This window comes from Nasonia vitripennis (assembly GCF_009193385.2).
Source record: "Nasonia vitripennis strain AsymCx chromosome 2 unlocalized genomic scaffold, Nvit_psr_1.1 chr2_random0008, whole genome shotgun sequence".
NCBI classification, from domain to species: Eukaryota; Metazoa; Arthropoda; class Insecta; order Hymenoptera; family Pteromalidae; genus Nasonia; species Nasonia vitripennis.
In genome coordinates this window covers 1,280,452-1,307,520 of record NW_022279615.1, presented here as the reverse complement: position 1 = coordinate 1,307,520, position 27,069 = coordinate 1,280,452, and the positions used below count along the sequence as shown (strand labels likewise).

The 27,069-nt window shown below is 35.2% G+C and overlaps 1 protein-coding gene across 4 annotated transcripts in view; it reads right to left on the bottom strand.

The window, feature by feature from the left end:
• The window catches only part of LOC100115356 (ADP-ribosylation factor 1), a 205,921-nt gene that overhangs the window by 53,447 nt on the left and 125,405 nt on the right, over positions 1 to 27,069 (bottom strand). Inside the window, exons 1-2 of one of the 4 annotated variants that reach the window (XM_031925288.2) lie at positions 16,012 to 16,350; positions 6,345 to 6,512 (exon numbers count right to left, since the gene is read on the bottom strand). In XM_031925288.2, coding sequence (XP_031781148.1) covers positions 6,345 to 6,492 — 148 coding nt within the window. In that variant the 5' untranslated portion in view covers positions 6,493 to 6,512; positions 16,012 to 16,350. Of the gene's footprint in view, positions 1 to 6,344; positions 6,517 to 15,290; positions 15,448 to 16,011; positions 16,351 to 27,069 lie in introns of those variants that run through there. The other 3 variants (XM_001599042.6, XM_032601574.1, XM_032601575.1) reach the window with 3 other exon arrangements.

Below are 27,069 nucleotides of genomic sequence, written 5' to 3'. Positions count from 1 at the left end.
CGGCTTAATGTGTTTAAGTCGCTGGTCGTAAATCTGTGTTTTTGTCAAACACTATAGGAAAGAAAAGTAAGACCCATGCAGTCGTAGCTGAAATTTGAAGCTTGCTCGTATTACTATCTACCCGATTTCATATGTGACTGCATGGATCTTGCTTGACAATTAAAGCTTTCATTGCATCAAAAGCTTCTTGCTATTCTTCGTCCCAGATATACGGCTAATCATTCTTGGTGGGTTGCGTTAGCGGTTCTAGCAAGGTTGCGTAATTTTCTAAGAATTGGTCAGGTTCAGGTTTTTGGTATCGGATACTCAATTAGCGGCGCAATCTCGTTGGGTCTTGCCTGAAGCCATCCCGATTTACTAACAAGTTTCAAGATATTTCACCTCATCTCTACAAAATACGCTCTTGTCGCGGTTTATTCTTAACTCGCATGTGCTACTCGAATGTCTGTTGCAATTATTGTGTCATCGAGGTACGCAAATGGTACATTTGCAGTTCTAAAGCGATAATTTCGTCTTTGAGCCGCTGTAAAATAGCCCTGGCTACTGATAATTCGAACAGGAGTCGTTTAAACTGATATAGTCCTATTTCGTGGGCTGTAAACGCCATATACTTTAGTAGTATAACGTTTATCTGCGACAGTGGATACGCATCACAACGTGTATCTACGTTACTTCTCCTGAAGTCCAAGAAGAATTGATATTTCTCGTTAGTCTTCCGTACTATTACTACGGGGCTCGAAGATGCGCTATTCGACGGCTCGATTATGCCTGCCGCGAGCACAGTTTTTACTTGCCCATAAATATCTTCTAGTTTCTTGGACGCGCTCTATTGGCTTTCTTGACTACACTCCCATCGTATGATCGAACCAGCTCGTGCAGTCGATATTCTTGGCTTTTTTCATGTTTTTTAGTGATTTTTCGCATCTAGTGCTTTGAGGGGACACAACACTTTTAAATCCTGAAAAAAAGAATTATGAGTAAAAATGACAAAATTAAAGTAAATCATTTGAAATTTTTTTTAGTGATATTTAGTATAAATACCTTCAACTTTACCGTGCTAAAACCTTAATTATCCCTGCTGGCCCATTGTGGCACTCGGTGCAATGTTTTGTGAATTTGTTCACTGTCCGCAGGATTCTAAGAATACAAATGGTTCTTTTGGGCTCAGATTCAAGGAGGATACTTTGTACACTTGTAGTTTTGGTATAAATGCAGGGATTTTTATTTGAATGCTTAGAAATGGTTTGGCGATGAAAATACTGATTTTTTTCGTTTTTTTTTTCGCTTATTATGCCACCTTTTTGGGTATTTGGTTCTTTTGGGCTCAAATTCCAGGAAAATACTTTGTACACCTGTATTTTTGGTATGAATGCAGGGATTTTAATTTGAATGTTAAGAAAATGTTTTATACCCAAAAAGATGGCATAATAAGCGAAAAAAACGAAAAAAATCAGTATTTTCATCGCCAAACCATTTCTAAGCATTCAAATAAAAATCCCTGCATTTATACCAAAACTACAAGTATACAAAGTATCCTCCTTGAATCTGAGCCCAAAAGAACTATTTGTATTCTTAGAATCCTGCGGACAGTGAACAAATTCACAAAACATTGCACCGAGTGCCACAATGGGCCAGCAGGGATAATTAAGGTTTTAGCACGGTAAAGTTAAAGGTATTTATACTAAATATCACTAAAAAAATTTCAAGTGATTTACTTTAATTTTGTCATTTTCACTCATAATTATTTTTTTTAGGATTTAAAGGTGTTGTGTCCCCTTAAGGTTATGTTTTATGATAAAAGCACTAGCGTCATCGTATTCTACATAAAGAAAATACTTTATCTTACATAATACCCTTGTAAAAACGTTCTCCATTTATTTGCCATTACATGGCAAAATTCGGATAGCATTCCCATCCCTTGGAGTATCGGTTTACCAATAAGACGTATTTCGTCACGGATTTAAGCATTTATTGCCCAATGAATATGGAAAATTTTAGAGTATACTTTTAAGGTTACGTTCTCTTGATAATCTTGATTAAAGTCGTTTATTACACTTTTACGACGTATGGCTGTGATCTGATGTGTACGTAAAAATTAAAATCAGATACGTCTAGGTGTCGAAGGCCAGCAATGGCGGGGTTTAGGTAGTGAGATATGTGATTTTTGATACTCAGATGTGCATACTGCTACTATTGATGGTATCTAGGTGTACGTAGCTTTTTAAGTCTCAGTGTGAAAACTAGCTTTAGATATCAAAAAATCACCTAACGCAAACCTGCAAAATCGCCTCAAAATCGCTTAGCACCAAAAGCTCTCTGCTCCCTTTACCGCTGTGCGCACACAGAGTTAAGGGAGTATCGAGAACTGCATTCAAAGTTCCGTAGAGTAACGTGCACACATCTCTGCGAGTCCTAAAGGTTACGCTGAAAGAAAAAACAACAGTTTTTTCTGTAAAACACGGCAATTTTAGTTGTGTTGCCACCGGAGCGACTGTTCAGTAAAAACAGCGAGTGGCCACTGCCTACTGAAAAAAAGCAGATGACAATCAACTGATTATTAGCTGATAATCTGCTGATAATCGTGCCAAAATGTCAGCTGATTATCAGGTGATATCAGCTTAATATTTTTATTTAAGCTGATAGTTACAAATATGCGTTTATATGAGATAAAATGCTAATGATAATCAGCTGATTATCAGGTGATAATCATCAAAAAATTTAACCTTCAGTATATTTTTTCGAAGTTTTTTTAAATTAATAACATTTATAAAATTCATATAATGAGGGCTAATATGGTGTTATCGTCCAGATGATAACACCAAAACACTGGCTGTGAGCTGCAAAATTATTATTTATTAATATTTAAAAACATTTTTGCTTGAATCAAATTATTAGAAAATAAAAATTTTGTAGCTCAAAGCCAGTGTTTTGGTGTTATCATCTGGATGATATTATCAGCTAATAATCAGTTGATTGTCATCTGCTTTTTGGGGGGGGGTGGTAGTTTTGGTAGGTCTTGCAAAGCTGTCTCTATTTCGAGGAAATGTAGGTTATGTATAACCTCCCTGCTAAAAATAGTCAATAGGGATCAATCAGAATCGATTAAATTAACAACGAATTCTATGCTAATCCTGAATGCCATTTTTTGTTTAAGGACTCGATTAAAATCGATTAGAATCGACCGGAGTCAATAGATTTTGATATGGAAAACAAGAATTGGAGTCGATAGTTAATACCAAACATTGGTTTCTATTAACTTTACTGGTTCTTTTTTGTATAGAATTTTATCGTTTCCTATAGATTTCTATTGATTCTATCCATTTTTATCGAGTTTTTATGCAATAAATGGGACTCAGATATAGTTTAGAATTCAATTAATAATTTAATTGATCTCTATTGACTATTTTTAACAAGGCTTTTAAAACATAGAAAATCTTGAGAAATTAATTTTTTTAATGAGATAATTTAACAAATCATGTTACTCATTAAAAAAATTAATTTCTGAAGATTGTTTTATGTTTTAAAAGACTATACACAACCTACATATCCTCAAGATAAAGACAGCTTGCCAAGACCTGCCAAAATTACCAGTAGCCACTCGCTGTTTTTACTGAACTACCGTGTTTTACAGCAGAAACTGCTGTGTTTTATTTTCTGTGTACACAGAACACCCAGTTGACGTGTCCGACTGCCGCTGTGTGCACACAGGGCAATCGAAACCGCCACTGCACTGAACATCCAAGCCGACAAAGCTGTGCGCACACGACCTTCTCGCGACCTAATGTTTCCATAAGGACATAAGTACTTCCGACCTACACTGCACCGTAACACCATAATCGCACCGTTCAACCGTATCTTTGTAAAGCGAATTTAAAGGCGAAATCTTTCTAAGTTCTTTCACAGTTGTAGTTTATAGTCTAAATATAGTATTACATTTATTAAATATAACGCGCAGAGTTATCAATTGCACTTTCCCCTTCCAAATCCTGGTTCTCAACCGAAACACCCAGCGACAGGGGAAACGAGATCGTTACAACATAGCGTTTGAAAAGCTTTTTCAATCACTCTAATATTCTCCATCAACTGGTACAATCGATAATCATTAAAAAAGTTCAAACTTTTTGAAATATCTGGCAATCTTAAGAATGGCAGATTGGAGAGACCGCGAGATTTGAATTGAAAATCGGAAGCCTACTAAATTCATTATTATTAATGTAGTGATGCACCTTAGGACAAGTTTTTATATTATTTTAAAAAACAGCATTCAGTTTTAGACAAATATGTAAGTAAAATATTATGAATCCAAGATAGAGTGTCAATATGAATATCTTGCGATATCCGCCATTTTGAGGTTATGAAATTTACAAGCATATTTTCGAAAAAATTATGATTTGCTGATGCGTTAACATGATTAATCGTGTAAATATTATAATATCTATTCATAAAGTAGATCACAACATTTATGATGATGACTTTTTTATACTTTTGACGTTCAATTTAAATCTCGCGGTCTCTCCAATCTGCCGTTCTTAAGATTGCCAGACTCCATGTAAACGCAGCCTAAAATATGGCGCACGTGTTGCAAAAAATGAACTCGCGATTTCTTTTGAAGGGAACATAAATTTTGGCGACGCTAATGATCCTTAGGATGATATAATACATCACAAAAACGTAATTTTTATAAAGATTAAAAAGTGCATTCTAATTTTTATTAAAAGTTTGAAATCTCAAAATCAAGTTTTTCAAGAGTTAAAAGATTAAAACACGCATTTTTTAAAAATAAAAATTAAAAAAAAAAGGTATTTAACTATGCAACTGATGTAGAGCAGAACTAACAAGCCTGCTTTGTATATTTTACTTCAAAAGACCCCGGGGATTTATACGGGATTTTGGTTCCCTGCTAAATGGATTGAAATTTTGATATATTGTAGTTTATCATCTCCCGATCATAATTCCTATGGGCCCAAATCAGGAAAATAATGATTTAATGCACCGATTTTGGTGAAGGTTAGAGAGGCCGAACATGCAACTTCAGATGGTCGGCAGGCGCAACAGGTTATTGTTGTTGTTTACCTAACCCCCGAGATGAGAGAACGCCGAAAGCCTTGATTTCATAGCATCTGCTGAAGTTTTCTTTCGCTTATTTGCAGCGAAAATTCAAAACACTTCGAGAGCGGTCATTTTGGAGCAACTGCTGTCTTTCCACGCTTTTCCGGCCTTATTACACTGGCCAACGGGACGAGAAGCGCGATCTGCGTCGAGACTCGCAAGATAAGGGTTTTTTCAGAGCGAAAAGTTCCGCGGAAAGTACCGCACAAAGTCTTGATGATAGGCCTGGGGAAAGACCGACAGAAAGCTCTGCATAGAGTCCCGCGGAAAGTACCGCACAAAGTCCCGCTGACAGGCCCGCGGAAAGAGCCGCAGAAAGCTCTGCACAAAGTCCCGCTGATAGGCCCACGGAAAGAGCGGCAGAAAGCTCCGCATAGAGTCCCACTGATAAGCCCGCGGAAAGTACCGCACAAAGTCCCGCTGATAGTCCCGCGGAAAGTACCGCAGAAAGTTTTGCAAAAAGTCCCGCTGATAGGCCTGCGGAAAGAGCCGCATAAAGTTCTGCTGATCGGCCGCGGAAAGAGTTTCTCGTGCAGTTTGCCAATGACGAAAGGCAGCTTTCGCGTTTTCAGAATTTTCGCTCTGAAAAAACCCTTATCTTGCGAATCTCGACGCAGATCGTGATTCTCGCGCCGTTTGCCAGTGTGATAAGGCCGGAAAAGCGTGGAAAGACAACCGCAGCTGCTCCAAAAAGACAGCTCTCGAAGTTTTTTAAATTTTTGCTGCAAATAAGCAAAAGAAAACTTCAGCAGATGCTATGAAATCAAGGCTTTCGCCGTTCTCTCATCTCGGGGGTTAGGTAAAAAACAACAATAACCTGTTGCGTCTGCCGACCGTCTGAAGTTGCACGCTCGGCCTCTCTAACCTTCACAAAAATTGGTGCATTAAATCATTATTTTCTCGGAAACGGCTCATTTTCTTAATTTGGGACCATAAGAATTATGATCGGGAGATAATAAACTTCAATATATCAAAATTTTAACCCATTTGGCAAGGAACCAAAATCCCGTATAAATCCCCGGGGTCTTTTAGAACTGCAAAAATATTAAGAAGATTTTAGATAACAAATTTTTTTTAATTAAAACTTTTAATCATTGAAACTTATAGATTTGTTTGATATAAATTTATTATTATACATATAATTATTTCTTATAAGATAAGTTTAAAAGCACCTATCTTACATGGTTTGTAATTCGTACAATAACATTAACTTTAAATGCAAAAACAAATCTTACCTATTGTTGGAATCGTTGTCACAATTTCTCCTAATTTTAATTTGTATAGAATTGTAGTTTTACCAGCTGCATCAAGCCCAACCATCAAAATTCGCATTTCTTTTTTGCCGAAAAGGCCTTTGAACAATGTAGCAAACATGTTACCCATGATTACTACTAACTTTTAATCTTCCTGAAAAAATATCGACATAAGAATAACTTTATCATACTCAAATAATAATAATTCATTTTTTTAATACTGCAATATTCCTATTTAGTCAATTTGTATCCATTTACATTATATGAGCAAGAATGCCGATCGTAGCGATATTTCACGGCTAGTAGGTGAATGCCTGTTTTCAGAAATTACTCGCAAGCGGTGAGAATCGACTGCAGTTCGTATAAGAGCAAAGGCATTCCGAATGAAAAAATGACGTCATTAAATAAAATTATTAAATGTCATTAAGAAATGACGCCATTAAATTACGTTATTAGGAAGAGCATCCGTAGCTCAATAGGCTAATGAGTATGCCGTGACCGTCCGAAGCACACTCGCTCAAGGAGTCATGGGTTCGATTCCCGGTGAAGTCACTCAGATTTTTTCTAAGTTGTTTTTAACGGGAAAAATACCTAAGACACCGGCTGTTTCGAGACAGATTTTTCCCCAGAATTTTTCTTCAAATAATTCTGGGTTTTCTCTGCCTCACAGGCGCAAGCCTGAGCGAAAGCGAAACAGTGGAAGGGACTTTGTAGGTAAGACAGAATTGCAGATAGCCATCCCTGGCTATCTGCAATTCCATGTATTAGGCATGAAGCGCCGGCCTTACTGGTGAGGAGCTGGTCTCTGAAATATGAGACCTTCTCGGGGAATGGCTACACTGAGAGACGGACCCGATGCCCTCTCTTGGACAGAGTGCTGGCTTAACCAGCAAACTGTGCGTCTGGAATATGTCCCCACTGGAAGAGTATCTCAGAGAAGAAAAACCCAAGGTAGGAAAAAATACATAAAGGTATATCGTACAAAAATCTACAGCAGCGTCCCGTAATATAACAAAAACGAACGGTTTAAATTTATATTCGGGGGGAGTAAAAAAGCTTTAATTAGATTGAAATTTTGGGAAAAGATAGATCTTTTGTTTGTCTCTCACCCTGTATGACTTATAGCACGTATAACTGGAAATTACTATTTTTGTTAAACCTTATAACTCGCTGGCAAAAATTTAAAATGTTTTAAAATGATTTAAGGTTTTATAAGGTTATGAGGGCTCTATTGTATTAGGTAGTACTACCCTTACTGTGGTAGTCAAAACAAGCCCACTTTTTATATGTTGTTTATTTGCGAGGTACACATAATAATAGAAGTTGCATAAATTAAGTTACATTGAATAATGATTAAACATTCTCATTGTCACAGACGCACGATTGCGGCACATAAATATTGCTTTGTTTGTGGGTACCAAAAACAGACTAATAATATATTAGTTCCTTTAGAGGCCCGAATTCAAGTTTATAGTAAAATGAATGTTTTTATTCCACATGGCAATAGATGCTGTTGCACACATTTAATTAAAAAAAGATTTTATGAAGATGAACTAAATAAAATTAATATTTTTTCCACTACAAGTACGGTATATATTGATGAATTACTACAATTTTTGAGTCAATTATCAATGAAAGCAGACGAAACTTTATTAGATACAGTAGCTGAATTTTCCATGCCTGAAAAAAATTGAAAGTTTTTACGGGATTAACGTGGGAAAATATTAATTATCTTAAAGATCAACTCACTTCTCTGAAGAATTCCTGTGTAAGGACAGCGACACAAGCCATTGTCGTATTTTTATTCAAAATGAAACATTGAAAGCGAACAACAAGTATCTCGTTTTTGTCAATCAGTATTATTATCTTTCGAAAAAGATTTACTACCAAAACACTTTGGATTAGAAAATGTAGACAGAAATGAATTGATTGAAAATCAAACTTCTAATATGGCAAAGAAATTACATCCTGGTAAACAACTTATTTTGATTGCTGATGGTACTTATATAAGGCATGAAAAAAGCTCTAATAACGAGTACCAAAGAAAATCTTATTCAGGCCAAAAAAAAGTTCCTCTGACTAAACCATTTACTATATGTACTACTAATGGTTATGTTGTTGACCAGTTAGGTCCATATCTTGCAAATAAAAATGATGCTACAATACTGATTGAAATATTGGAAGAGAAGCAGAATATTTTACAGAAACTTCTTCGCCAAGGGGACATTTTTATACTGGATAGAGGTTTCAGGGACATTAAACAAAAATTAGAAAATATGGGTTATATTGTTTTGATGCCTGCACTCAAAGGTTCAAAATCTCAACTTTCTACGCAAGAATCAAATGAAACAAGATTCACGACAAAACTGCGATGGGTTGTTGAAGCAGTGCACGGAGTTCAAAAGAAAAAATATAGGTTATTAGATCACAAACTTGATAATAAAATGGTGAAAAATACTGGATCTTATTGTAAAATTTCTTGCTACTTAAATAACTTGTTTGGCAAACGCCTAGATTCTGATGAAGACATGCAAGATGAAATATTTAGTGCTATGCAATCTAGAAAAAATGTTGAAAATACATTAGCAGTTTTAGTAGCAGACAAAAGATGGAGTCGTCGGAAACTACCATTTAAAATAATAACTTCGGATGATTTACCAGACTTTCCTGAATTAACAATAAAAGATTTGAAAATTCTGTTTACAGGAACATATCAGCTTAAACAGACAATATCTTACTTAGCGGAAATGCTTGACGCAGATAATAATTTGAAGATTGGATATTCAAAAGAGACTAACAATATTTTCAAACTTGAAGTTCAATCCAGGCATATTAACAGAAAACAATACAAATGTTTCGTTGAGTATAAACCAAATGGTATTGGTTATTCTAGCATCTTAAGACACTGTTGTGATTGTGCTAACGGTAACCGTACTATAGGATGTTGTGCGCATATTGCTGCCATAATCTATTATCTTTCACATGGAAGATATTTATCAAAAATCATACGACCAGCTGAAATTCTGTCTAAAATGTTTCTTAATGATCAAATTGAAGTGTGTATTGATGAAGATAGTGACAATGATGAGTGAATCATTTTTTCTATTGTGAACATTCGTTATTTTTAAAAAGCTACTTGTATACGTTCCATAATTTATTTTAAATAGCCTATGAAGATAATAAATTATACTTTGTACGAATTGAACATACTTAACTTCAATTCCTTTTTACCTGATAATTATTACTGTCAATAGATTTTGAATAATCAATTAAGTAGAGGCAGATAAGCCAAATATGGCCTTTTTAAGACCACAAGACGCCAAAAGTACCCTCAAACGATCGATTTCAAGGCTATGTTTAGCTAAAAACAGGCTTTTTTGCGTGAAAACCCTTGCATTATGACATTTTTAGGTTAGTTTTGGGTTACATGGTACCAAAAATGGCCTTTTTCGGCGTTAAATCACTCAAATGAGGGCATTTTTAGGTTAAAGAGAAAAGCAGACACTGACAGCGGCGATATTCTTTTTATATATAGAGAGAAACCCTTTATTACCTCAAATTCTGATAAGACCATCATTGAAAACGTAAGATAATATAAAAAATACGGCTTGGAGCGAACAAAATATTTCATTTGATTATGTTTTCATGGGAAGATATGCAAAACTACTCAAAAGGAGTCACTTTAGTAACTAAATTGTAACATAACCAGCTAAAAACGTGAAAAAATGGCAAAAAAATCAGTTTTTGGCTCAAATCGAGTTGTGCCACCATTTTTAAGGAAAAAACGTTAGTGCCATCGTAAAGAACGGGAAAAAGTACACAAAAAAAGTCTACTTAAAAAGTTGCACCTCAAAAACAAGGGGGTCAAAATATCGATTGAAAACTTTAATAATTTTTTTAGATCCGATATTTGAGGTTATGTAATCCCAAAAAAATTGCAGTTATTCATGACATAAAAATACACCAATGTGAATTTTTAAAAAAATTTTTATCCTATAGGGACTTCAGAAAAAAATAAAATCAAAAAAACACGTTTATCGACGTTACTGCGCATGCGCACTAGGCAGAGAGCTAAAAATTTGGCTATGGGAGTTTTTTTTTATCCCCCATCGAATGGTATATAACATATATACATTTTCCAAGGGGGCCATTTCACCATAGTAACCCGGCTATAGCCTTTATATCGTTTGATATTGTGACAAGTAATGGACGGGAACAGCGCCCGTTTAACAACTAGTCAGTGAGATTGCAAGATAGTTCCGAGCCACCCACCGATATCCGATACACTTCTTCTATACACTTCTTTTTAATGGGCCCACCCACTATAACGTTCACTCCACCCCTCTAAATGTCACCCTTTTCCTATTTTAAAGATTTTGATCGGATTTTTCTGATTACCATAGTCTTTTGCTAAGAAAATTGCTTCTTTAATAAAATAATTTTGATTAAAAATATTTTAAAAAAGCATTAACATACTGTATATTTGAATAATAATTTAATTATTGGAACTATAAATTTAGTTGGAGGAAGCTACGTCTTAAGCTTGCAATTAGCTATACGTACAGCAAATATCACGTATGGAATGGTACATTACAATATTAGTGACAGAAGTCGTACTTTACTTATCTTTACTTATAAGATTTTAGTACAATATAGGCTTACTTGTTCTAATACTTTCTTAAGTGATTCACTCTGATTTACATGAATACGCAAAAATACTGTTCTCGTTTAAGAGCATTCGAAAAAATAATATTCCTTTGTTTAAAGAAAAAGATGTAAAATGGATTGAAGGTTATAAATGCATTAGAACAATTTGCTAATTTCAATCTGTTTTAAAAACCATTTATAAGATAGTACATCTTAGTATAGTATCCAATCTGTTTTAATACATATAGTAATCCATAGAACCTGGTAGAAATAATCAGATGTACTAAATCATTCCAAACTATGCTAAACTATGCCAATCAACGTCAAATCGTACCAAACTGTACCACACCATGCCAAACTATGCCACTTTGTGCTACACTCATGGCATTTCAGACACATAGCTAGATTTGGCACAGTTTGGCACTGTGTGACATATGATGGCAAAGTATTAGACAGTTAGTCACAATATTATAATTTTAAAATTGAAATATTTCAGACACATAGCTAGATTTGGCTCAGTTTGGCACTGTGTGACATATGATGGCAAAGTATTAGACAGTTAGTCACAATATTATAATTTTAAAATTGAAATTTTTTTTTTTTCAAATATCGAGTATATTTTGTACAGGCTTTTACTAACAATGAATAGTGCCTTAAAACTGTACAAGTATGCCTTGTAAACATGGTAAGCTATAAATTAAACACTATGATTTAATTTCAGCACATGTTCAATTTCTTTTCTCTTTCAGTAGGCGTGGTTGTTCATGGATATCTTGTGATGTTTGTGTGATTTGTTGTTTAACACCTGTGAGAATACTGCGACGGGGTGACCGTCGAGGTAGAAATCTCTCTCTCTCTCTCTGATTGAAATTCGAGATTCTTGAAGAGGATTTTTACATAAGAGATGATAATATTATATAAAAAAATGGCTACAGTGAAAAAAAGAGTAACTTAGTAAAGTGTAAAATTTGTATGTATACAAAAGTTATAAATGATCTATTGTTAACAGTTTGAATTCCTTGTATAGTATAATCTCTAAAAAAAATTGTACTTATATTGTTTGTATGACGTTCTAATACATAAAAAGAAAATTTTAGTTCTTCGCCAATAAACAAAATGAAACAGGCATGGCAAGTTACATAATAATTATCTTGGGAGTTATCCCTTGCTTTATTACGATTAATTATAATAAACTTGACTTTGTTTGATTGATCTCGGTTCTTTTCTATCTGAGATTTCGTTGCGGAATATATCAAACTCGCCTAACCTTATACTTTTTCAAAAGTTAATTTTTTTTAGAGATTTCAATCCTTTTTAGTGAATTTTTTTGAGTATTTCATATTCGACGTCGTAAAAATAAAATGCAAACATCTTTAGCATCTTTCGACCACAGCTTTTTTGCAACATTTTTATCACTAACATGAAATCACTGATTGTACTGATATACACCACCCTGAATTATTTCTACACCTAGACACCAAAAACCACGATGCGAACTACCCAGAACCCCGTTGTCAGCCACCCTGTACACCTGGACACCTTCCTCGAATGATTTTTACAGCTAGACACCAAAAACCATGGAGCGCAGCACCTAGACGTCGTCATCGGCCACCCTGCACACCTAGAAACCACCCTCGAATGATGTATTTACCTAGACATAATAAATCACGGAGTGCAGCAACTAGACCTCAAAAGCATAACCTTCAATTCAAGCAGACAATGTAAACACTTTTACTCTGCGGGAAAGCGATACCCAACTGTATTACACATAATAGCTTACTGTGGGAAAGCGATACCCAACTGTATTACATATACTAGCTTACTGTGGGAAAGCGATACCCAACTGTATTACACATAATAGCTTACTGTGGGAAAGCGATACCCAACTGTATTACACATAATAGCTTGTGCGACCAATTTCACGCTCCTACAACTTTTCAGCTAGGAAGCCAACTTCACAGTCCTACCACACTGGAAATAAATGTAGTGAAACCATTCCGAGCATTTGCGATATATACACTCATTTATTATAAAAAAAACGGCTTATTTACAAAAATTTTGGTTGGAAATCATAGTTCAGCTTAGAAAAGATACTAATAAGCCAAAAAACTCACGAACAGTAACAATAAGTATTTTATTCTGCATCATGAAAAATCCGAACACCAATATAGAAGTAAATAGTGTCACGGGCGTCGCGGCCCCGTCTGCTTCTCAAACTCGCCTTCGTGGCGCTGCCGCGCCACTTGATTTAATGAAAAACTGCGATATCATCGCCTACGCGGAGAGAAGTTTTCAGCAGAAAGTGTGGTGCCCGAGAAACGCTCACCGCGTTAAATATCTTTCCACAATCACAAAAGAAATCTATATGCAAAATGAGCTCTCTAGACCTGTTAGTTTTCGAATGAGAAAAAATGCAAAAATGGAGAAACAGGTATCGGTCTCAAAATCTCTCACAACTGTTAAAAGTCAAAATTCTAATTAATGCCTTGACTAAAAAGCTAAAATACTTATCACTTTCTTCATGTAAAAATACACTGGAAACCAGAAATACAATGTGCTAGATGGTAGTTTCTGTGTAACTGTCTACAAGCAAAATTGATCCGCTAAATTAAAAAATTCATATGGACCTCAATGTGAAAATATGAATGAAAAAAGTTAAATCATAATCATGTAGGTTACATGTTTTCTATGTAGCATAGTAAGTATCTGTGTAAAATTTCAGTTGTATAGCTTTTTTATAATGCAAATAAATGGCATTTTAATGATAGACAAACCCACTGACTCTTATACTGAACTTTTCTTCAAATTCACTATTTAAACCAATGATGTCGACATTGAGCATTATAAATTATTTATTAAAAAATAGTTTTGAGGGATTTAGTAACGTCTTACATGCTTATAAAATATTAGCAGACGTTAGTGTGCCGCCCAACACTTATGGTAGATTTTCTACCAGTGTTATTAGACAGAGATAGAATCAAGAGCGCTTACGCTAACAAAAAAAGTCATGACCGGATGTTGTGAAGCCAAGATAAACATTATGTCATTGACTCATGTAGTTCGCATATGTTTAAGTCAGGAAGTCTAAGCATCTTCAAGGGCAGGCAATACGCACTGTTTTTAAAATAATAGTTCCTTAGTATTTTAAATAATAAGGTCTATGGGACAAAATAATAAAACACAACCTCTGTTTTTTGGACAAACATTTTTTCTATACACTGAAAAAAAAAAACATAGCTGTTTCTGCTGTAAAACACGGCAGTTTTAGCAAGTGGCGCCACACTAGCGACTTTTCAGTAAAAACAGCAAGTGGCCACTGGTAGTTTTGGCAGGTCTCGGCAAGCTGTCTTTATCTCAAGGATATGCAGGTTAAGTATCACCTTACAACATCAAAAATCTTGAGAAATTAATTTTTTTAATGAGTAGTATGATTAATTCAATTAAAATTATAAGTAATGATCGTTATAAAAGAGTAAAATACCTTGAATAACAACCATCAACTTATTACCATCCCATTATCGCATACAGAGTGACTATTAGCAAATAAGTTACATAAACATTTTTAATTTTGTTACTTATTAGTCCCATAATCGTGATTACTTATAATTTCATCACAATACTCATTAAAAAATTAATTTCTCAAGATTTTTGGTATTTCAAAAGGTGATACATAACCTACATATCCTCGAGATAGACAGCTCACCGAGACCTTCCAAAACTACCAGTGACCACTCGCTGTTTAAAAAGGCTGTGTTTTTTTCAGTGTAGATTCAGCCATATCCGTGATATAAAGGGTATGAACTCTGTTCATAACCTAATCTATCTGAATACAGATATTTATTTATATTCTTAGCATGTGAAAGTCTAAAAGAATTCTTTATTTCTAGATAGTAATAAAAAGGTAAAAAAAAAAAAATTAAAAACACTTAAAAAATGATAATAATCAATCCTCTAAATATTAGTTGATATGAATTAATAGGATATTTTCTTGCTGATTCCTAATAGCATTTTTTTATTTATTATTAAGACTGAATTAAATTGCATAGTGTTGATAATAATTGGAATCTGCGCTAATAGAACTTTAATAACAATTTAATGGCTTCAATTTAAAAAGGCATATCTCAGTAGATAATAATGTTTATAATATAAAATTAATAAAAGTAACATCTAACTAAATAATGTACTAATTTTTTTAGATTGATCTATATTTTGTCAATTAATTATACAAAAAGCAACCAATGTCTCTATTCAGACTACTCATGTTCCAACTGTCTGACATACCTTTTCAAAAATTTTTCAGAAGATATCAACTACTGTTTCTATCTGATTTAAACAAAATCAAATGCATTATAAGGCAACAAGATTTCATGAAAAAATTATAAACAATCATGCTGTCATTCAAATATCATACTTTTAAAATCTCTTCTTTAATATAAGTTTAGTACATTAAAATTATTATATCCTTATTTTACTAGGAATAAATATTTATATCTTGTAATGTTTAAATGAAAAAAAAAGATCACTTCAAGAATTTAAAATTTAAGCTAATGATTCTAACGATTTAAATACTAAAACACTAAAAAGATTTAAATAATCACTCATGTAAATATACTATTAATATAACAATTTCATTCATTTTGTTTTATCTCAGCTTCTAAGTTTATCTAAGTTAAAAGTATGACATATAACAATAATGAAAAGTTTTCAATGTGCCAAAGAATGCATTTATGTATGTGAGCTTACTAGCAAGTGTATATATATATATATATACACACGCAAATATTCGTGCATGTGTTTGTGTGTGCATAGGGTGTCCACCAGACAATCATATATTAAGACTAAAATCGTCATTTGATTTTAGATTTTAAGTAAAAGAAATAGTGTTGTATACAAAGAATAATTCAACATATTTTGGTTGGAATCCACCATAAACTAATTCTGACTAATTGGACAAAAGGAGAATATTAGACAATGGTTACACAAAAAATTGTTTGACACTCACCTTGCAAAATTAAAAGCAATATTTTGATCCAAAAGTTAATTGCTATTTTTCTTAAACTAATTGTTATAAATGATAATATTATAATATCAGTATTATAAATATAATATAAATATATACATAAATATATTTATATTATTATTTTAATTATATTATTAATTTATTTAAATATATTGTATATTATATATATATATATATATATATATATATATTAATAAAAAAGCTGATGTGTAAACTGAGAAAACATAAAACTAATATTTCTTAAGAACTATCGTCTGTCAAAATGGCGGCGAAGGAAAGAATTCATGCTTAATGCCACGTATAGTAGAGAATGCGATAGAAAGATAGAATATCTGAAAATTTCCCAATTGGTTCATGAGCAGTCACATGGCACACAAAAGACGGAAATACTACGATTTTATTTAAGGGTGCACTTTCATACGTACGATATTGATATCTATCGTAAACACATCATAAAATCATCATTTCATAAAAATCGTATGAATAACCATATTTAATATTCATACAACTTATTATAGGCCCGTTACACTCTAAAAACCAGATAATTGGAACAGATACAAATAAAAAATAACATTGATCTGTATATCTATACATATGAAAAACAGGAACAGATACATGGAACAGCACGCTAGACGCTGTTCCTCAATTCTCACAGATAAGGCCTGGACACTTGAAAAAGGAATACAAAACTAGCGCGCCACACGCGGCGTACGGTGCTTGCAAGCATCAGGTAATCAATTAAAGCTTTTGGGCCAGATAGGGCGTGTCACACAAAAATTGTTATTTAATTATATGTACCAAAAATCGTTTCTACAGTTGTTGTTTATGTACAAGCGTTTTGAAAAAATGTTTGTCACGGTAAAAAGTTGTGTTTTTAAAATATCTACAACGTTTACATTTAAGGTTTTTATGTATAATGTATAGCCTCAAAGTTTTATAATGAATACTGGTTTATTGCTATAAAAAAATCGATTTTGGCCTGTTAACTCAAATTAAAAGCATTTTCACGCTTGAGTGTAAATAGGAAAAAGTTGTATTTCTTTGATATCTACAACTTTTCTATTTAACTTTTTTTGTAGAATGCATAGAATTCGAGCCAAAAAACCGTTTTTAGCGATTTTTGGATGTGACCGCATTCTGCGTATGCATGCAGAATCGAGCCCAAAATAAATTTGGCACCTTACTATTACGAGGGGAGTTAGCACACAAATTTTTAGGTCGATTAATAAAAGTCTCTTAGAGATAATCGTGTAACACCAAAATTTTTATTCAAAAAACACGCAAAAATTGAACAAATTGTGCCCGCATTTTAAAAAAACGTATACGATCGGGATAAAAAAAAATTAGTTTATAAATTTGTGCAAGAGAAGACTCCTCCCAAAATTTCAGCCCGATCGGTCGAAAATTGCGTGAGATATCGCATCTCACACATTTTTCGATGACAAAACTATAAAGGCACTTCCGTGTCGCGGTCGTGCCTAAAAACGTAGGAACAGCGAGGAACAGCTCGCGCTGTGCCTGTGTGTCGATATGCCTCGCTCAAGGGTAAGGGTAAAAATTTTGAAAAATAAAGATTTGAAAGGCAAAAATTACGAATTGAATTATAACGAAAGGTAAAATTTTCAGTCCCAGAATATTGGAAACCCTGCTAAAAGAAGTTAATAGAAGTTGATAGAAATCAATAAGATTTTTTATCGACTTTCGAGTCTAACTTCGAGTCTAACTTTTAATAATTTTTTGCATTAGAACTTGATAAAACGCGATAACATCGATATAAGTCGATAAAATTCTATATGAACAAATTTAATAGAAATCGATGGAAGTTAAAGAAGATTGAGTCTATAGCTTTTAATTGTGATTTTTCATATAGAATTTTATCGACTTATATCGACGTTATCATCAAGTTCTAATGTAAAAAATGCTATTAAAAGTTAGACCTAAAGTCGATAAAGAATCCTATTGATTTCTATCAACTTCTATTAACTTTTTTTAGCAGCGAAGGTATAAATTGTGGAAATAATTGGGTGTGCCAAAGTGTGCCAAACTATGCTAAAGTATGTCAAAATGTGCCAAAGTGTGCCCCTACTGAAAAAAATCAGATGACAATCAACTGATAATCAGCTGATAATCAGCTGATAATCATGCCACAACGTCAGCTGATTATCAGGTGATTTCGGCTCAGTATTTTTAATAAAGCTGATAATTATTATAAATATGCGTTTATGTGAGATAAAATGTTGATGATAATCAGGTGATAATCAGGTGATTATCATTCAAAATTTGTAACCTTTAATATATTTATTATAAGTTGTTTAAAATAAGTAAAATTTATAAATTTCAATAATTTAATTTAAACAAATTTTTTTTAATTGTTAAAAAACAATAATATTGGAGCTCACAGCTAGAGTTTTCGTGTTATCATCCTGATGGTAACACCAGTACTGGCCCTCATTATTTGAAATTTATAAATTTTACTTATTTTAAACAACTTATAATAAATATATTAAAGGTTACAAATTTTGAATGATTATCACCTGATTATCATCAACATTTTATCTCACATAAACGAATATTTATAATTATCAGCTTTATTAAAAATACTGAGCCGCAATCACCTGATAATCAGCTGACGTTTTGGCATGATTATCAGCTGAGTATCAGCTGATTATCAGTTGATTGTCATCTGATTTTTTTCAGTAGGGGCGATACTGTGCCAAAGTGTGCCAAAGTGCCCCCGGGGTACCGGGATAACATCGCGTCTCGGGCTTTTTGGGGTTGCGCGTGCCTGCTATAAATGGAATCATTGTAACGTCTTTAAGACAATCTTTCGTTAGAATTTTCAAAAATTTTTTTTCCCGTCATTCGGGAAGTCATAATGTTGATATTTTGGCGGCACAGCATGCCAGGTCACATTACGACGGCACAAAACTTTGTCAGAATGACGGCCATGTATGCCGGCTGTATGACACCGGCATGAACAAAGGCATAATGTCGGCATTTTGCGGTCACGCCGTGTTGGCACTCATGGCAGCATTATGATGACATTATGAGGAGCTACCTGACGGCATTGTGTCTTCGACCCGTGATCAAAATTTAGTAACATTTGGCGCTGTCAGAGTGCTAGCAGAATGCCTGCTTGGACTGCTGCTCGCCGTAACAGCATTCTGTCGGAACAAAATTCCCGCAGAATGCCGGCATTGTTGGCTGCGGAACTTAGAAAATTTTCGGCCGCACAATTCACGAAACAAGGCTTTTCAATGTATTCTATTGTTCAGGCGGTTAATTTTGTTATAATTTATTCACCGGACTTTGTTTGTTGTCAATTATTTACTAATTATGTTATTATGACTACTCTTTTATGACTACTGAATTTATAGCAGCCTGCCGGTTTCGCGCCTTTCCATTATATAAAAATTCTATTCGAGAATCTCGAACTCGATCACGAACTCGATCTCGAAACAAATGAGTGGAGTAAGTCGCGCCGAGCAAACATCGCGAATGTAAATAAACAAACTGATGGCTGAATTCAAATGCGCTTATGGGGTTAGAATGAACGCATACACTCATTTCAGACCGATTGTGTGCTCTGATATTCAGACCCATTTATATATGTATACACTGAGATTAGATCAGGCGCGAAATGGCGCCAATGTTATGAATTTTGATCATTATTTTCCATTTTCTGTAGATTTTGTAAATAATTTTATTTTTCTTTATTTAATTACTAAATAACTATTACAAAATCTATTTTTTCATAAGAAATCGAATCAAATATGGTTAGAACAGGGAAGGTTGATCGAGACAAGCGCTATATGAAAGATTATAATCCAAATACGAGACATTGGCGCGCTTGCGCGCCTGATTTACCCTAGTACACGAAATAAGCGGCAAATATCGATGTTGTTATCGCGTTAATAATAATTCTAGTTATTGTTTATTACAATAACTTGCAACTTTATTAATATTAACAGCTACTAAAGTGCCAGCCTGCTAACCGAAAGGTTCAGGGTTCGATCCCCGCTCAGGTATAAATTTTTTCTTTTATCTTAATTTAAGTGCCGGCACGATGCTTGCACCGCGCGCCAGCATTGTGCTGAGCATGGTGCCGTCATGAAAATTTGCTGCACTTTGGCACACTTTGACACACATGGATTTTTCGGAAACAAACATCTCTTTTTTGACAAAGTATGGCACAGTATGGCATAGTTTGGCACAGTATGACACAGCATGGCACACTTTATTACACTTTGGCACACTATGGCACACTTTGGCACACTTCGGTACAGTGAGATATATTCCGCCGCCCGCGCGCCAAAACAAATATTTTATAGCATCTGCCTGCCCTAAGTCCGCTATATCACAACTATCCGTGACATAAACAGTCCTGTACTGCACCGTGCGGTTAGCGTTCGAGCGTAGCGAGTATCTGTAAGTCCGGCAGGCAGATTAGAATATTTTGTTAGAGAGTGGCAGGAAATCAGGGCTAACAAATTTATCATTGACGTAATTAGGAACTATAAAATACCCTTCGTAAAGGAACCCTTTGAACTTAGCCCTCCGAGGTATGAAGTTTCGAACAAGGATTTTGATAGGTATAAGAGAGCCGTAGACAATTTATTACTTAAGGGCGCGATAGAAGTATGTAAGCCTCGCGACGACTAATTTCTTTTCTCTTATTTTCTAGTTCCTAAGAAAGATGGCACAGATAGGTTCATACTTAATTTGTAGAAGTTAAATAGTTTCATAAAGACGGATCACTTTAAGCTTGAGGACCTTCGTTCAGCCACCAATCTTATTTTTCCAGATTGTTTCATGTGTACTGTTGATCTACAGGATGCGTATTTTACGATACCTATATACAGACATAGCAAAAGATCTTTACGTTTCTTTTTCAATGGTAGGATATACCAATTTATATGTCTCCCCTTTGGCTTATGTACTGCACCTTATATCTTCACGAAAATTATAAAAGTTCCTATTCAAAATTTGCGATCAAGAGGTTTCATTATTGTTAATTATCTAGATGATATGTTGATTATTGCTCCGAATGAAGACATTTGCAGACGCAGAGGCATTATTACTTGTAATTTCTTAAGATCGCTAGGTTTTGTGATAAATACTGAAAAATGTATGCTTAGGCCTACTCGCATTTGTAGATTTTTAGGTTTTAATATTAACTCAATCGCATTTACAATTGAATTGCCCGAGGAGAGGTGATTTAAATTGTTGGACAGGCTACAAAAATTCCAATTTACTCGACTAATAGGTCTCTCATCTCATATCCGTTTGTCCTGCTATAAACTATGCTTGGCTTTATACCAAGAATCTAGAAGCCCACAAATTGTCTTCTCTTATTGTTAATAATTATGATTATTCAGCCCAGATGTTTATTTATTACCTTCATATATGCATCAGGATTTATCCTGGTGGTCTAAGAGTATCCAAAATTCGGTACGCACCATTAGATCGACTATTTTTGACCTAACTATATTCACTGATGCTTCTAATTCGGGCTGAGATGCCACGGATGGTAATAATAGCATTTTTGGTTTTTGGGACAAAAATCAAAGGAAAATGCACATTCATTATAAAAAATTACTAACATTTAGGTTTGCTCTTCAGAAACTGCCAGGTATCCCAAGTAACTCACAGATACTTTTTTGTATTGACAATACCACTGCATTATCTTATGGCAATAAGATAGGTGGAGTTAGATTTAGCAAGTATAATAAACTAGCAAGAGATATATGGCAGTGGGCGGAAGAGAGAAGTTAATAACTTTATTTTCGGATCTTATGTTACTTCGAAAGACAATTTCGAGGCTGACGCTCTCTCACGAATTGGTAAGAATGACACAGAATGGGAGTTGTGTGAAGAGGCATTTAACATTATAATTCATAAATTTGGTTATCCAGAGGTTGATCTCTTTGCAAATAGAAGGAACGCCAAATATAAAAAATTTTTCTCTCGTTTCCCAGACTCTGAGGTTTACCTGGTAGATGCATTTACCGCAGAGTGGTCTGGTTTCTCTTTTTACGCTTTTCCACCTTTTGCGTTTATACTAAAAGCACTATCGAAGATACGTAGAGAACAGGCTGCGGGCATTATGGTGATTCCAGACTGGCTCAGTCAGCCCTGGTATCCTCTGTTTACATCGTTAATTGTAGAACAGATAATTTTTGGACCAAGTGTGAATTTATTGTTATCACCTTGTAGGAACATTATGCACCCAAGGGCAGCCCGGATGTCATTAATAGCAGCCAAAGTTTCAGGACAGCTTTTCTCAAGAACGATGTACCATCAGATGCCATAGAGATCATGATGGCTTCCCTTTCAAAATCTACTCAGGCACAATACAACACAGCACTGAAACTTTGGCTGGAACATTGTTTGGACGGCTTTAGCCTAAACACGTCAACTTTATTATCTGATTTAAAATTAATGTTTAAGAAAGGAGCAAGTTATGGAACACTTAACTCTTTTAGAAGTGCCATTTTCCTTTTGTCTAAGGATAAGGTAGGGGAGAACGTCTCAATATGCAGATTTTTGAAGGGAGTCTCTAGACTTCAACCTCCTAAGCCTAAATATGCATTTACTTGGGATGTCTTTATAGTACTTAAGTACTTGGAAGATCTATATCTATTAGATAAGATCTCTTTTTCTGATCTAATGTACAAGACTGTGAATTTATATTGTTATTATGTACAGCTCACAAAGCACAAACAATAGCAAATATTAGACTGAGAAACATTACATTTTCTTGTGATCAGGTTATGATTCATATTAATGACAACATAAAAACATCAGCCGTGGGGTGCTGTCAACCCCTTTTGATTTTACCCTTTTATAGTCAGAATCCAAAGGTATGCCCAGCGGCGGCATTGTTAAGTTATATAGAAAGATCAAAGGCCCTTAGGGTGACAAGTGATAAACTATTTATAGCGATAAGAAAGCCTCACAATGAGGTTGGTGCTCAGACGATTAGTAGGTGGGCCAAAGAGATTTTAGGTAAGAGCGGTATTGATCTGACGATCTTTTCCGCACATTCTACTAGACATGCAGCTACATCATTAGCCAATTCTAAGGTAATTAACTTAGATACTATCAGACGAACAGCTGGCTGGTCTGCACAGTCGCAAATTTTTGCCAAGTTTTATAATAAGCCTATTTTGCCCTTAGATTCACAGGAGTTCGCACTCTCAATACTAAAGAATTATTATAGTAAAGTAGAATCAACTATATAGCAGATAAAAAAAATAAAATAGAGTAAGAAAGAAAAAAGAATTAATGTTATTTTAATACATTTTGTACCAGTTTTCTTTTATCGTATTAAAAGTTATGCATTTCAAAAACACTGTTGTACAATTGTTATCTCTTAACTACTACATGGTAATATTGAGAACTAGATGAAATATAATTGTACGATCAAACGAACTGACCTTGTAAAGTTCGATCGTAATTATATTTCATCTCGTTCGAAGATATTACCAGTCCCGCCCATGATTTAATAGTTGTTCGTACCTCACAAATTTCCACCCCTTTTTATCAACAATTGATACAACGTCTCTAAAGATTATGAAGCTAGGTAGAGAGCCGCAGCGCAGACCAGCGGTCAGTCTCTCTTGTTTCTTTTTTGTTTCGCTGAAGGTTGTGACATCTCGCGGGAGCGAAGAGTACTACATGGTAATTTCTTCGAACGAGATTAAATATAATTACAATCGAACTTCACAAGGTAAGTTCGTTTGATCGTACAATTAGTATTTGATGATAGCTCATGGTGATTTGCTGAAAACATTTGTCGCCAAGCAAAAAGAGTTTTTACTAAAGCAGTCAATAATTTATTTAGCTAATTACAATTTAAATTCAAGAAATTCTTTGTTTATTGGTGGACAACTAAAATGTTCTTTTCATGTTTTAGAACATCATACAAACACCATAAGTACAATGAAACGGGCATGGCAAGTTAAATAGTAATTATCTTGAGAGTTGCTCCTCGCTTCATTACGATTAAATATGATAAACTTGACTTTGTTTGATTGATCTCAGTTCTTTTCTATCTGTAGTTTCGTTGCGGAATATATCAAACTCGCCTAACCTTTTATTTTTTTCAAAAGTTAATTTTTTTAAGAGTTTTATTACATGTTTTTATTATATGATTTTTTAGTCCCAAATATTCATCTAATAAAATCATATACTAAAATCATGTATAGTAAAAATATATAACAATATGATTTATGAGGGAAATGACACATATACACATAGCATTACAAGATAAAAGGTCGACAAAATGATAGAATATTTTATAATGAATATTGTACACATGTTTTTTACATATTTACCATATTTTAATAATAATATAAATTATGCCCAACAGATAAATATGTACAATTATTGGCATTCAAATAAATTTATTTTGAAAATCAGAAATATTTTAAATATAATAAAGCTTTAATTGGGAATTGACGTTAGAAATGTATGCTAAGCACAAAATAAATTGTACTTATCTTCTATTACAAAGAAAAGTCGATCTCTATGTGTCATTTATAACCAGTGACGTGATTCTATAAAAATATTCACACGTCAGTGTAAGATCTGTTCAGAGGTAATATACTGAATATTTGATATTATGGTTTAATATGCACTATAGTGAATTATGCATTTAATTTTTTACACAAATGTTTTACAAATTGTGTAGAAACATATGGCTGTGGCGGCTTAAAAAATCATATGCGTACTAATATGTGAAAGATAAATCTATTTGTCAAAATAACAACCACTTGATTTATTGTTTAGTTTTGAAACAGCATTACATATGAATTGTAACGTGGCAGTTCGACTGCACGTTACAAGTGGAAAAATTGCGTCGCGCAATAGAGAGGTGACGACAACCTCGCAACGTGGCAGGTTGAGCCGCGAGTAGACGCACAGAAGGGGGAGTAGTTCGCGTGGGGAGCGCGCGCAGCGCTGGCCCCGCGGCCACGTGTTGCCGCGTTGCGAGAGCTCGGCCTCTTTCGCTCCGCAACGCTGCTACCGATAGGACGTCTGCGCTGCTCGCCGAGGTTTTCGATTGTCTCGTGACCCCGGTACCCGCGCGCCATTGCTGCTCGCCTTCGCTCTCGCTATCGTAGCATGTAAGTAAAAGTGTACTTAGCGTGCGAATAAATCTGTGCCTCGGATGAACGCGTCGCGACACGGTTAGTGCGACGCAATGCACTTTGACGGTCGTGGCAAGGGCGGCGAGTCAAGTGCCGTGAGGTCTCCTCGCCTGTTGCGAATTTTGTAAGCTCTCGTTTTTCCTCGCTATCGTTCCTTTCACGCTACCGTTACCCTCCGCTCAAGTTGCCGTTTGTCTTTTTCACGCTCTCGATCTCGCACAATTTCTCGCTATCGTTACCCATGTATTGTGCATATTTCCTCGCTATCGCTCTCCCCTCGTATTGTACCTCCCCGCTATCGTTTCCTCACCCCCGCTATTCCTATCAGCTACTGATTACTGCGTGTTACCGAGCTACGGTTAGTAAGTAAGTTAGCGATTAAGTTAGGTTAGCTATTATTAGAGTTTCCGTTAAGTAGCTGTTAGAATGCACGAGTGTGCGCGGAGAGGGCGGGCAAGTGTTGTGTGTCGTCGCGCGGTCGTGTCGAGGTCGTCACATCGTGAAGTGGTTTTCGGGGATTTATTATAGTAGTACGGGTTTTTCACGACGCGGTATATGGAAAAATAAGCGTCTGATGGGCCGGGGAAATCGCATAACTCGCGAGAATAGGCCTCGACGGACGCGCTGGTCGTCGGGGCCGGTAGACGATCAGAGAGGCGAGGCGGGTATTTGCCCGCACCGACAAGTCGGCGGACGGCGCGCTGAGGAGCGGGTGATCTCCCCGGAAGGAGGTTAGAATTATTAAAATCGTTGCGGGGCCGCGTGTAGAAATTCGCTCTTACTCACGATGACCTCGATTCGGCGGCGTGACGTGCCGCATAGTAGTTTGGTTAATTCAGCGTAGCGCCTCTGGACTGGAGGCCGCAGGTTTTCGGCAGGTTGCCGTGGTTTTTAAGAGAGAACATGAAGAATAAATACGACATATCATATCAGCAGCAAGCCTTAATGAGTTTTATGACCCACGACCCTGTTCGATACTCCACCCATTCCTTAGAGCTAGTCGAGCTCATCTCCTACGCCGTCAGGTCCCAACACACGGTGGCGCTCATACGGAAAGGGGATCGCGGGATCCTTGGCATCTCGATGCCTGGCGCCCTGGGCCGAGGCGGCCCGCCACCGTGTATGCATTGGAGTGTGACGGCGCGCGAACATAGATTTAAGAACGCTGGGCTGCGCTAGCAGAACCCAGTGTTTCAAAATATTCAGCTCTGTAGCTGTGATAGTTTTTGAGAAACACAAAAAACAAATTGTAAAACAAGTACACGGAGTTGATCCAGAATAATGTTTTTGAAGTTACACGGAGTTGATCCAGAATAATGTTTTTGAAGTTACTTGAAACCTATCACAGTTGAAGGACTGTAATTTTTCATGTAGGTTTGTTTCAACTTAATAAAACAATAAATCAAGTGGTTTGTATCTTACCTAATAGATTTATGGTTTTCATATCAGTACTCATGTGATTTTTTAAGCTGCCACAGCTATAGAGACCACTGCGAAAGTGTGAACCAAAGCAGTTGAGTGAAAATTGTTAGAGTAGCACGTTTCTACACAATTTGTAAAATATTTGTATAAAAATTAGAAGTATAGTTCTTTATAAGTAAATTTTTTATGAATAAAAACTATCGAAATGTACATTTAGCAAATATGTAGAACGATTCAAAATCGTCTGAAACGCATAAAAAACACGGTTCTACAAGTAGATTTTTTCCCACGGAACTTAGTTAATTAACGCACTTGGTCAGATGAGATTTATCAATAGGGTGTGTATTATGTTGTTGTGTTGAGTCTGAAGGAATGTTAAAATTGTCAAACGCGAGATATTTAGGATGGCATAAAAAAACAAAAAGCACGTGGATCCGACAACTACAGTTATCTGTTGATAGTT